The sequence below is a fragment of the Elgaria multicarinata genome, chromosome 1, assembly GCF_023053635.1.
Source record: "Elgaria multicarinata webbii isolate HBS135686 ecotype San Diego chromosome 1, rElgMul1.1.pri, whole genome shotgun sequence".
NCBI lineage: Eukaryota > Metazoa > Chordata > Lepidosauria > Squamata > Anguidae > Elgaria > Elgaria multicarinata.
This window is the reverse complement of record NC_086171.1, coordinates 147,362,577-147,376,412: the sequence shown is the minus strand read 5'-3', so window position 1 is coordinate 147,376,412 and position 13,836 is coordinate 147,362,577. Positions and strand designations below refer to the sequence as shown.

The window sequence follows — 13,836 nt, the reverse complement described above, 5'->3', positions numbered from 1 at the left end:
GCTCCTGTATCTTTAACAGTAATGTAGAAAAGAATTTCAGCAGGTGTCAATTGAAGAGGGTGAAATTCCCTCTTCATCACAACAGTTAAAGCTACACTAGCTACAGTAGAGTGGCCAGATACAAAAGATGGCAGGGCTTCTGCAGCTTTAACTGTTGTGATGAAGAGGGAATTTCACCCTCTTCAATTGACACCTGCTGAAATTCCCTTTCTACATTACTGTTAAAGATACAGGAGCCCTGTCCTCCTTTTCATATGGTCACCCTAGTCTCTAGGTGTATATTGATCCAAAGATGTTTAGGGCTTAAAATGGTTATAACCAGCACCTTGACTTGTGCCCAGAAGATAAAAGGGAGTGAGTGCAGATCATAGATCAATGGTGTAGTGTGCTGCTGGTGACTTGCTCCCAGAAGGCAAGAGCAACTATTCCTAGAAGAAACAAAGGTGAACTGCTTTCCAAAAAAGGCATTGCAACAACAGCAAGCTCAGTGCAGCATAAGACAAACATCTCCTTCTCTTTTCACTTGTGCTGAATCCTGGTGAAGACTCTGCTTCCTACCCTAGTATCTCAATGCAAGCGGACAAACACTCAGATATAGACATTCATTGTAATGTATGAATCAGGTCTGCATATAATCAGCGTGGGTACCTGAGAATCAACATCAATACAGAAAATGTGGATACCAATTATCTCACTGATTAAACTCACTTTTTTAAAAAGTGAGGTTTGTTTGTTTTTTACTGTTTTTCACACTTAAGGGATACTCAGATGTCCAAGTTGTTGTGGTGTTGACTCTGCTATTGTGTTACCAACCAGCAGAAATTAAACAACCCATACTAAAAAAAATAAAAATCTGAATGTCCCCCCACAGAAGACCAGTCTTGATTACAAAGAAATTCTAAATAAAAAGAAAAAAGCTTTTTTGCATTTATTAAATTTACTCTGTAAAAAAATTGACATACATAAAAGAGATAAGGAATGAAAGTGACCCCACCCAAAGAAACTTTACATTACAAACTTAAATCCATACAACTTAAATTGGTTTAATCTTGAAGTGCAATCCAATGAGACTGAAGACTAGACACTTGAGGTCCTGGACAAGGTAGTAAAACACTCTTAGACCTTCTGGATCCCTGAAATGTAAAGGGGGGGGGGGGGGAATGGTTAGAATCCTTGAGAAAATATATTATGCGATCAAAATCATTAGGAAAACAGTAAGAAAATCTCTGAGCTGTGTATCAAAACCCCAGCCATCATTTGAAAATACTGCAAGACTATTCACCCTGGCTTTTAGAAGCTGGGGATAAACCAATATGAGATGGCTCTAGCATTATAAAATGCCTTGAATGGCATGTTTTGGAAGAAAGGTGGGGTATAAATCAAATAAGTAAACAAATAAATGAAATAAGTAAACAAAATACCATGGCTGAGACCAGCTCAATCTGTTAATCTTTAGGCTTACTTAAATTCTCATCAACAAAATACATTGATCAATGGTCAAATATTATTTTCAGCTTTGGCAGATTAGTGCTCCTGCATTTATGGAGTTATGCAAGACAGCTGGAACAGAATTGCACAGTTCTGCCCTATGTGTCACTCAGCCCATGTATTACTGTTTCCTTTCTTTGCTATTCTCACAGTCATTATGAACCCCAAACAAAGCCCAGTTGCTTCTATTCCTTGTTTAGGGCTCACGTAAGACAAGCACAGAATCAGGACCATCATACTGATAAGCTTTTTCACTTGAATACATTCTACTGTAGTTTTAGGACTGCAAATTATGTTTAGAATACCCGACTTTATTATTATTATTATTATTATTTAATTTTCGGAAGATTTCAGGTCATTATATATTTAAAAAACTCTTGACAACTCTTAGTGAATACAGACAAAAATATTTTTTAGATAGCACCTGGCATTGGCCATGGTTGCTAGTCAATACAATCATTCAAACAGTACTTACTTGGACTGATTCACATCAATAAGAGAACCAATTTTTGATGTGGTAAAAGAGATGTGTTCATCACCGATTACAATTTCAAGTTCCTGGAAAAATAAATAAATATCTTTAGAGTATCATTCTAAGGTCAGTAATAAAATAATTTCATATATATTATGACGCTTGATTCTCCCCACAAATATGCTTCAACGTTTATTCACGTTTAGAACAAGTCATTCTGTTCACCAGGTGTTAGATCCAAGATTTTTGTCCATCTGTTTACAGGAACTGTAGCAGCTACATAGTGGGCAGAGCAATCCTATTGCCCAGATCCAGCTTGCTGCAGGGATCTAGGATTAGGTAGTGATGCTCTCCACCAGTGTAGAGAAGCTCTGCCTGAAGAAAGGAGGAGCCGTTCCATCCATGGAAAACTACCACTTTTGATGGCTGGCAAAAGGCTCCAAAACAGGTATTTTTGAGGCAAGGCGCAGGACAATGATAGCTTTGGGTCCAAAGCTCTGCTAATTGCCCAAGAGGAGCCCACTTGGCAACATCTTTCTGGACCTGGCATGGCAAATTTCTCCCCATTGCTTAAAACCTGGGGGGGGGGGAGGAGGAAGATCTGCTGGGTTCAAAAGCCTGGCAAATTCTACCTTCCTTACCTGGTTTTGGAAGCAAGAGAGATCCAATGCTTCATCCCTGCCCCTGGCCCCAGTTTTCTCTTTTACAACCTAAGTGCTGTACACACACGTATATAGCTGGTCAACTGAAAACATTTGGAATGGAACTAAAACATTTGCTAACCTGCCGACCAACTCTGTCAGGGGGAGGCCATAATGCATCATCTTCTTTTGTAATTTCACTGTCATCAATTATCCTCTTTAGTTCTTCCATCACACTTTTGTGTACATATGCCTAGAAACAATGTGCAAATATCTATGTCAGTTCTTTACTTTAAAACAATCTACTACAGAGGTCTGTGTGTGTGTGAGAGAGAATAATTTGACTACTACCGTATCTTCTTACCCATATAGATTCACTAGCCACTGGAATAATTCAGGAGAAATATTAAGTTAATGAAAGAAGTTCCTCATCTAAAACACACTTTTAATGTGCGCAGAAAAGGGTGGGAAATGTGTGGCTCTTCAGACATTGTTGACAGCAATTCCCATCATCTTTAGCCAGCACAGCCAATGGTGAGAGATGGTGGGTGCTACAGTCCAACATCATCTGGAAGGCCACAAGCTGCTCACCCCAGATGTAGAGAAACAAAGAACTAAAGTATTACTATTAAATTTAGAATCCCAACTTTCAGTAATAGGGGTAAAAGAGGTTTTACATTAAAAAATATCAAGTGCAGTAAAAGGAAATAACAGGCAAAGTTTCATGGCTTTCACAGTTCCCTAAACCACAAAAATACAGAGTATAAGAGATACCAAGATCTCAACATATGCTTTATGTAATTTTTAATGCAACATTCATGTGATGTGTGGATAATTTAATAGTCAACTTACCTCTTTTCTGATCATGACATCATTTTTATAATTGCTGTTGTTTGCATATCTCAGTTTTCCTGTTGAAACAGAGAAAATTAAATTCACAATTACATAGAGCATCAAGGCAGTGGGCTGGTGCACATGATCGAAACAAGCCACTGTGGCTTGTGGTGAGTTATGCATGGCAGGCACGATTTGCATAATCACTGCCCAGCCATGGTTTGTCATGCTGTCCAAACTCCAGCAGCATGGCTTGTTTGAGGGTTAAACAACAGGCAAATAACCCACAGTAAGTTGTAGGGTTATTTGAGGGTTGCTAAACCTTCCAACAAGCCATGCCACCTGGGTTTGGATGACACAATAAGATGAGGTCAGGCTGTGATTATTGTTCTGATCGTGGGACCCAGGTTATTGTATAATTTTGGCTTCCTTGTTATCTACATTCTTTTGCAAAGGACATCATCAAAGCCTTGGCTTTGGTATCATAATCCAGGAAGGGGGAAAAGAAGAGAAAGGGGTGAAATGAGCTAGAGCACAGCTCCTTCAAGGTTTCTCTTTCTAAAGTGCCTTCCTGTTTAGACTCCCTTTTTTTAATAAGTGGCTCTCTAGCTATACAGAATTCCTGACTCAATTGCCTTCTTTATCAACAACTTAACATGCAAGTAGTCTTTGCTCCAGGACAATAGAATTGTTCTGGCGTGCCACTGACATCTTCTCTCCTGGGTCAGCCAACAAGGGGGATGGGGGGAAGCAGCACAGTTGCTGCATTCCCAATACTCTTATCTTTGCTTAGTCTTCCACCTTCTTGCCCTCCCTGTCATGGACTCTGCACCCTACATCTGAATGCTTCCTTGAGCTCCCCACAAAGATCTTATTATTGCAACCTTACACTAATTGAGGCATAGCTTCATCATATGGACAACTCCTGTGTGCTGGCAGCTGGACTTAGAAGGTCCCCTCCAATTCTATGTTTTTGGGTACAATCCTATGCATGTTTAGACAGAAAAGAATCTTATAACTCCCAGGATTCTGGCTGGGGAATATTGGGAGCTATAGAACTTTTCTCTGGCTAGGGAATGTTGGGAGTTTTAGATTTTTTTTCTGTCTATACATGCATAGGACTGCACCCTTTATTATTTAATCTACCCACTAGGAGTTTCAAATGCCTGCATGTCACAGTCCAAATCCTTCTAGCTCGGGTTAAGCCCATCTGTGCTTGGGCAAAGCCCAAACGTGGTGCCATCTCCTTCTCCTCTGGCACTGGGGGCGGGGGGGTGGGAATAAGAATATAGGAAGCTTCCTGGAGTCAGGCCGTTGGTCCATCTAGCCCAATATTGTCGACACTGACTGACAGCTGCTCTCCAGGGCTTCAGGCAGGCCTTGCCCCCCACCCCCAACCCGGGATTGAACCCGGGACTTTCTACATGCAAAACAGGGGCTCTACCATTGAGCTACAGTCCTGCCCCCGACAGCATCTCCTTTCCTCGACACCTACCAATCGTCTGCTTTACTACCTCCCCCAGCGCCGGGTCTTTTTTCTCCACCCTAGCAGGCCTTCCTCTGCTCCCTGAAGCAAGGCCCCTTCTCCCATACCGGCTGCAAGTGACCCAGAGCGCCCCCGTCCCCCCAGGCCTGGTGCTCCTGAGCAACCACCGCCTGAGTCTTACCGTCGGGCCGGAACTCGAATTCGAGAAACTCGTGGCCGAACTTGCCCTTGTGCCCAACGTAATAGCGCAGATAGAAATCGCTCGCCATAGTGCCCAAGCGCCCGCCGAGAAACCAGCATGCACCGCGCACGGCGAGTTCCCTTGTAGGCGAAGGGGCGCGTGTAATAGACGTCATAAAAAGGAGGGGCTGAGCAATAACGTGTCGAAAAGCGAGAGAGAGGCGGCATAGCTGTTTTCGTCGCTCTCTTCCTGACGCACATAGAGATAGGAAATTAGAGTCACAAAGCATCACAGTTCTAGAGTCTGTTAAAAATTTAAAAGCTTTTCTTAAATTATTCTTTCAATGCAAAGTGTGCTTTCACCATAGATATGATAAGGGTCAGATACAATTTCCCCCAAACTGGTACTGGGAGTTGTAGTCCATTTGGAGAGCACCAAGTTGGGGAAGGATGGATCCATGTCCGCATCTGCACCCTTATTGAGTCCATAGCATAGACTTTGCGATTTGATATCGGCTCATACAAGCTGTCTAAATTCCGGGTTCTTTTTGAAGCCTTGTTTGTTTGTTTTCCTTAGGGAACATAAAAAAGACTCGAAGACGTCTTACGGCAGAAGAACGCCATTTTCCTGGCAATTATCAGAACAGGAGGTTGCAAAGTCAGACAAATATTGTAAGATCCGGTGGTGATTTGTTTTTTTTAAAAAAAAGTTAATTCCTGTTCGCGGGAAGAAACGCTCTGCATACGCGCAGAAGCACTTTCCGTTTACATTCTCTCTGTTTAAGCACAGGATGAAAAGGTGCTTCGCACATGCTCAGAGGCACTCTGCCTAAGATATTTTTTGAAGGAAAGATGGCATTTTTTTTATCATGTACTAGTTTCCTCACAGTAGAGATACAATGAATGTATTTCTGCATATTATGCAGCTGTAAAGGTCGCTGGACCGTGACAGGGAAAAGCTGGCAGCTATACTGCTTATTCACCAACCAGAATATTTGAAGTATTTGTCAGGGACATACTAAACCGAAGGACACCAAATGGCCATTGAAATGCATTGGTTTATTCCGAATGGCCATAGGAAATCATTGGAGGAGTTTAGGGATCATCTACAAATCAAAATCCCTAAAGGAGTTAAACATTCAGTTTTCATAGAAAACCACACAGAATCAAAATACAAACTAACAGAGCGGTTTTAGGGAACAACTACTATGACCCCCCAACACTGTGGTTCTAGGGATCATCCCCAACTTCAAGAAGAAATCAGAATGCAATAAAAAGAGGGTAATGACAGTTTTATACACTGCTTTATAAGCACCAGTTCTCAAACACCCAAATATGAGAAAGGAATTTTGTCGCAACATGCCAAACATTATTTAGATGTTTCTATATGAGCCCCCTCCCGACGCCCACACCTTACAACAGGCCGGTTTCAAAATGGCCATAGGAAAACATCGGGCTGTCAGGCAGCCCCACAAAAAAGAGGGGGAGCCCCCAAAAAGTTCAGGGAGGTTGGTAATAAGGCTGTAAGCACCATAAGAGCCCCTGTTGAAGGCATGCTCCATTGGAATGGCCCCCACATTGCACACAGGCACCTTAGGTTACATCAGAACGGCCATAGGAAAGCACTGGGCTGTCAGGCAGCCCCCCCCAAAAAAGGGGGAGCCCCATAATTGTTGTGGAGGTTTGAACTGAGACCCTAAGCATCCTAAGAGTTTTTGCTGGAGGCGTGCTCCATTGGAATGGTCCCCACATTGTGCATGGTCACGTTAGGTTCCTTCAGAATGGCTATAGGAAAGCATGGACTGCAATATATGTTATTTTATTATGATTAATAAGGACTAAGCTTTATTGTGATTAAGATGTCCACACATTTTTATCTGCTTAAAGTCATTGACTATTCAGTTCTGAAACTGGGTTCTCATTTTAAGGGCTTTTTTTTAAACAAAATATTTTGGTTTAGTTGTACTTTTTTCAAAAGTTGTTGAATTCTGCCATTACTGTTTAAGTAGATAAAAACACCTGAGCTTCCTAATTATTACAGCCTCAGAACTACATGCCCCCCCTTTATGAAATCCTGCACAGTATTTTTTTTATGAGGACAGCCTTTGAACTTACCTAAAGGAATAGAATGGAGTGGAGTCAGTAGTAGGGTGACCATATGAAATGGAGGACAGGGCTCCTGTATCTTTAACAGTTGTATTGAAAAGGAAATTTTAGCAGGTGTCATTTGTATATATGGAGAACGTGGTGAAATTTCTTCTTCATCACAACAGTTAAAGCTGCAGGAGCCCTGCCCTCTTTTAAATCTGGTTACTCTAGTATATCTCCTGCAGCTTTAACTGTTGGGATGAAGAGGGAATTTCAGCAGCAGCTGAGTCTGGGTGTGGCTCAGCAACCTTTATTAGGAAAAGCCCAGCAGTCAGCATTTGGTAGCTGCTGGAAACAGCCTCTCCCCAACTTCTCCTGGTTTCTTCGCCCATCTTGAACCCAACTTGGACTCCTGCTTGACCCTGCTATTGGATTGTGTATGTATTGGGCTGCCTAACTCTGTTGGACTACTTCTGCTTTGGCTGACTCTATGGCCCTGTTCAGAAGATACCTTAAACCACAGGTTTAAGCACTGTGGTTAAAGACATGGTTTAACATGTCTTCTGAACAGGGACATTATCTTGGCTTGCTTGCCTGTGTCTTGACCCTGTGCCTGTTATCTAGACCCCTCCTGCATTTGCCAGAGCTTCTGAAACTTGTCTTCTGGAACTTTGGCCTGGGTTATTACTTGTCCCTTCCATCAGCCCTATAATTAAGATTGCTACCAACACAAGACTGCTAAAATCAAATGTTAAAGAGAGAGCTACTGTGTGTCTCTGGCTGCAGCATGGTTTAGCGTGTTGTCTGAACCAGGCCTCTGTGTGTTCTCTCCTCACACACAACCACACCCAAAATCTGGGCTCCAGCAGGATCAGGAGAAAATTGCAATGCCCTAGGTCCTTCCTGGCTAAAAAGGATTCAGTAGCACCTTTTCCAGAGGGCTTCCTAAAACAATTCCTATCTGCCCCTGCTTATATTAGGGTGTCTAAAAACCCCTTTTTTCATGCAAAAATAATGCAGTAACCAGCAAACTGTTCTTTTGGTAAACATGGGGTGTGTGTGTGTATATCTTGTGTCACCTTAAAAACAGAGCTGCAGCACAATCCTAAATATGTCTACTCAGAAGTAAGCCCCACTAAGATCAGTAGGGTTTACACCTTTCTAGTCTTGAGTCTGTCTACACGGCTTTTTAAACAAAGGAAGGTTATTAAAGCACAAAAATATAACTGTCTCACTGCCTCCTAGGGCGTTGGCATGGGTGAGCATTCTGTCTGCAAACTGATTGGTCTGGATTTGTTTCACCTGTGATGTTGAGAAGCCAAAGGTGCATTTAAAAATAAAAGTACAGTGGTACCAATATTTGGCTTCACACCGGCAGCTTGCGCAGGATTCTGGGCTTCCAATTCTTTGTCTACTCTCTGGTGACTGTAATGCAATATTACTTGCTGGTTTAGAGGCAGAACAGTGTTAATGTTTAAACTTAATTCAGGTCTCAGGTAAACACTTCCTGCAGTTGGAGGCTCTACTTTTGTAGTCCTTTCTCTATCTAAAGGCAGTTGATTAGGAAGCAAGAGCTCGTTAACAAAGGGACGTACTAAAACAAAGGACAGTACTTGCCCATAGGGAAACCATACTTGCCCATAGGGAAACCTAGGACAGAATTCTCTATAGAGAAGCCATGCTTGCCCATAGGGAAACCTAGGACAGAATTCTCCATAGAGAAGCCATGCTTGCCCATAGGGAAACGTAGGACAGAATTCTGCATAGAGAAGCCATGCTTGCCCATAGGGATCCATTGAAAAGCACTTGCCCATAGGGAAACCTAGGACAGAATTCTGCATAGAGAAGCCATGCCTGCCCATAGGGATCCATTGAAAAGCACTTGCCCATAGGGAAACCTAGGACAGAATTCTGCATAGAGAAGCCATGCTTGCCCATAGGGATCCATTGAAAAGCACTTGCCCATAGGGAAACCTAGGACAGAATTCTGCATAGAGAAGCCATGCTTGCCCATAGGGAAACCTAGGACAGAATTCTGCATAGAGAAGCCATGCTTGCCCATAGGGATCCATTGAAAAGCACTTGCCCATAGGGAAACCTAGGACAGAATTCTCCATAGAGAAGCCATGCTTGCCCATAGGGAAACCTAGGACAGAACTCTGCATAGAGAAGCCATGCTTGCCCATAGGGATCCATTGAAAAGCACTTGCCCATAGGGAATCCTAGGACAGAATTCTCCATAGAGAAGCCATGCTTGCCCATAGGGAAACCTAGGACAGAATTCTGCATAGAGAAGCCATGCTTGCCTATAGGGAAACCTAGGACAGAATTCTCCATAGAGAAGCCATGCTTGCCCATAGGGAAACCTAGGACAGAATTCTGCATAGAGAAGCCATGCTTGCCCATAGGGATCCATTGAAAAGTACTTGCCCATAGGGAAACCTAGGATAGAATTCTGCATAGAGAAGCCATGCTTGCCCATAGGGAAACCTAGGACAGAATTCTCCATAGAGAAGCCATGCTTGCCCATAGGGAAACCTAGGACAGAATTCTGCATAGAGAAGTCATGCTTGCCCATAGGGATCCATTGAAAAGTACTTGCCCATAGGGAAACCTAGGACAGAATTCTGCATAGAGAAGCCATGCTTGCCCATAGGGATCCATTGAAAAGCACTTGCCCATAGGGAAACCTAGGACAGAATTCTGCATAGAGAAGCCATGCTTGCCCATAGGGAAACCTAGGACAGAATTCTGCATAGAGAAGCCATGCTTGCCCATAGGGATCCATTGAAAAGCACTTGCCCATAGGGAAACCTAGGACAGAATTCTGCATAGAGAAGCCATGCTTGCCCATAGGGATCCATTGAAAAGCACTTGCCCATAGGGAAACCTAGCACAGAATTCTGCATAGAGAAGCCATGCTTGCCCATAGGGATCCATTGAAAAGCACTTGCCCATAGGGAAACCTAGGACAGAATTCTGCATAGAGAAGCCATGCTTGCCCATAGGGATCCATTGAAAAGCACTTGCCCATAGGGAAACCTAGGACAGAATTCTGCATAGAGAAGCCATGCTTGCCCATAGGGATCCATTGAAAAGCACTTGCCCATAGGGAAACCTAGGACAGAATTCTGCATAGAGAAGCCATGCTTGCCCATAGGGATCCATTGAAAAGCACTTGCCCATAGGGAATCCTAGGACAGAATTCTCCATAGAGAAGCCATGCTTGCCCATAGGGAAACCTAGGACAGAATTCTGCATAGAGAAGCCATGCTTGCCCATAGGGAAACCTAGGACAGAATTCTGCATAGAGAAGCCATGCTTGCCCATAGGGATCCATTGAAAAGTACTTGCCCATAGGGAAACCTAGGACAGAATTCTGCATAGAGAAGCCATGCTTGCCCATAGGGATCCATTGAAAAGTACTTGCCCATAGGGAATCCTAGGACAGAATTCTCCATAGAGAAGCCATGCTTGCCCATAGGGAAACCTAGGACAGAATTCTGCATAGAGAAGCCATGCTTGCCTATAGGGAAACCTAGGACAGAATTCTCCATAGAGAAGCCATGCTTGCCCATAGGGAAACCTAGGACAGAATTCTGCATAGAGAAGCCATGCTTGCCCATAGGGATCCATTGAAAAGTACTTGCCCATAGGGAAACCTAGGATAGAATTCTGCATAGAGAAGCCATGCTTGCCCATAGGGATCCATTGAAAAGTACTTGCCCATAGGGAAACCTAGGACAGAATTCTCCATAGAGAAGCCATGCTTGCCCATAGGAAAACCTAGGACAGAATTCTGCATAGAGAAGCCATGCTTGCCCATAGGGATCCATTGAAAAGTACTTGCCCATAGGGAAACCTAGGACAGAATTCTGCATAGAGAAGCCATGCTTGCCCATAGGGATCCATTGAAAAGCACTTGCCCATAGGGAAACGTAGGACAGAATTCTGCATAGAGAAGCCATGCTTGCCCATAGGGATCCATTGAAAAGCACTTTCCCATAGGGAATCCTAGGACAGAATTCTCCATAGAGAAGCCATGCTTGCCCATAGGGAAACCTAGGACAGAATTCTCCATAGAGAAGCCATGCTTGCCCATAGGGAAACCTAGGACAGAATTCTGCATAGAGAAGCCATGCTTGCCCATAGGGATCCACTGAAAAGCACTTGCCCATAGGGAAACCTAGGAAAGAATTCTGCATAGAGAAGCCATGCTTGCCCATAGGGAAACCTAGGACAGAATTCTCCATAGAGAAGCCATGCTTGCCCATAGGGATCCATTGAAAAGCACTTGCCCATAGGGAAACCTAGGACAGAATTCTGCATAGAGAAGCCATGCTTGCCCATAGGGATCCATTGAAAAGCACTTGCCCATAGGGAAACCTAGGACAGAATTCTGCATAGAGAAGCCATGCTTGCCCATAGGGAAACCTAGGACAGAATTCTGCATAGAGAAGCCATGCTTGCCCATAGGGATCCATTGAAAAGCACTTGCCCATAGGGAAACCTAGGACAGAATTCTCCATAGAGAAGCCATGCTTGCCCATAGGGAAACCTAGGACAGAACTCTGCATAGAGAAGCCATGCTTGCCCATAGGGATCCATTGAAAAGCACTTGCCCATAGGGAATCCTAGGACAGAATTCTCCATAGAGAAGCCATGCTTGCCCATAGGGAAACCTAGGACAGAATTCTGCATAGAGAAGCCATGCTTGCCTATAGGGAAACCTAGGACAGAATTCTCCATAGAGAAGCCATGCTTGCCCATAGGGAAACCTAGGACAGAATTCTGCATAGAGAAGCCATGCTTGCCCATAGGGATCCATTGAAAAGTACTTGCCCATAGGGAAACCTAGGATAGAATTCTGCATAGAGAAGCCATGCTTGCCCATAGGGAAACCTAGGACAGAATTCTCCATAGAGAAGCCATGCTTGCCCATAGGGAAACCTAGGACAGAATTCTGCATAGAGAAGCCATGCTTGCCCATAGGGATCCATTGAAAAGCACTTGCCCATAGGGAAACCTAGGACAGAATTCTGCATAGAGAAGCCATGCTTGCCCATAGGGAAACCTAGGACAGAATTCTGCATAGAGAAGCCATGCTTGCCCATAGGGATCCATTGAAAAGCACTTGCCCATAGGGAAACCTAGGACAGAATTCTGCATAGAGAAGCCATGCTTGCCCATAGGGATCCATTGAAAAGCACTTGCCCATAGGGAAACCTAGCACAGAATTCTGCATAGAGAAGCCATGCTTGCCCATAGGGATCCATTGAAAAGCACTTGCCCATAGGGAAACCTAGGACAGAATTCTGCATAGAGAAGCCGTGCTTGCCCATAGGGATCCATTGAAAAGCACTTGCCCATAGGGAAACCTAGGACAGAATTCTGCATAGAGAAGCCATGCTTGCCCAGAGGGATCCATTGAAAAGCACTTGCCCATAGGGAAACCTAGGACAGAATTCTGCATAGAGAAGCCATGCTTGCCCATAGGGATCCATTGAAAAGCACTTGCCCATAGGGAATCCTAGGACAGAATTCTCCATAGAGAAGCCATGCTTGCCCATAGGGAAACCTAGGACAGAATTCTGCATAGAGAAGCCATGCTTGCCCATAGGGAAACCTAGGACAGAATTCTGCATAGAGAAGCCATGCTTGCCCATAGGGATCCATTGAAAAGTACTTGCCCATAGGGAAACCTAGGATAGAATTCTGCATAGAGAAGCCATGCTTGCCCATAGGGATCCATTGAAAAGTACTTGCCCATAGGGAATCCTAGGACAGAATTCTCCATAGAGAAGCCATGCTTGCCCATCGGGAAACCTAGGACAGAATTCTGCATAGAGAAGCCATGCTTGCCTATAGGGAAACCTAGGACAGAATTCTCCATAGAGAAGCCATGCTTGCCCATAGGGAAACCTAGGACAGAATTCTGCATAGAGAAGCCATGCTTGCCCATAGGGATCCATTGAAAAGTACTTGCCCATAGGGAAACCTAGGATAGAATTCTGCATAGAGAAGCCATGCTTGCCCATAGGGATCCATTGAAAAGTACTTGCCCATAGGGAAACCTAGGACAGAATTCTCCATAGAGAAGCCATGCTTGCCCATAGGAAAACCTAGGACAGAATTCTGCATAGAGAAGCCATGCTTGCCCATAGGGATCCATTGAAAAGTACTTGCCCATAGGGAAACCTAGGACAGAATTCTGCATAGAGAAGCCATGCTTGCCCATAGGGATCCATTGAAAAGCACTTGCCCATAGGGAAACGTAGGACAGAATTCTGCATAGAGAAGCCATGCTTGCCCATAGGGATCCATTGAAAAGCACTTTCCCATAGGGAATCCTAGGACAGAATTCTCCATAGAGAAGCCATGCTTGCCCATAGGGAAACCTAGGACAGAATTCTCCATAGAGAAGCCATGCTTGCCCATAGGGAAACCTAGGACAGAATTCTGCATAGAGAAGCCATGCTTGCCCATAGGGATCCACTGAAAAGCACTTGCCCATAGGGAAACCTAGGAAAGAATTCTGCATAGAGAAGCCATGCTTGCCCATAGGGAAACCTAGGACAGAATTCTCCATAGAGAAGCCATGCTTGCCCATAGGGATCCATTGAAAAGCACTTGCCCATAGGGAAACC

General features: G+C 44.0%; 1 protein-coding gene across 1 annotated transcript; it reads right to left on the bottom strand.

Annotated features, from left to right (window-relative positions):
* Window positions 1-913: 913 nt before the first annotated feature.
* MAGOH (mago homolog, exon junction complex subunit) lies at window positions 914-5,237 on the bottom strand. The gene is made up of 5 exons (XM_063118290.1): window positions 5,103-5,237; window positions 3,454-3,512; window positions 2,744-2,854; window positions 1,964-2,046; window positions 914-1,133 (listed from the first exon to the last, which is right to left on the bottom strand). Exons 1-5 carry the CDS (start codon window positions 5,188-5,190, stop codon window positions 1,034-1,036), a joined length of 441 nt encoding a protein of 146 aa, XP_062974360.1. The 5' UTR covers window positions 5,191-5,237; the 3' UTR covers window positions 914-1,033.
* Window positions 5,238-13,836: the final 8,599 nt, after the last annotated feature.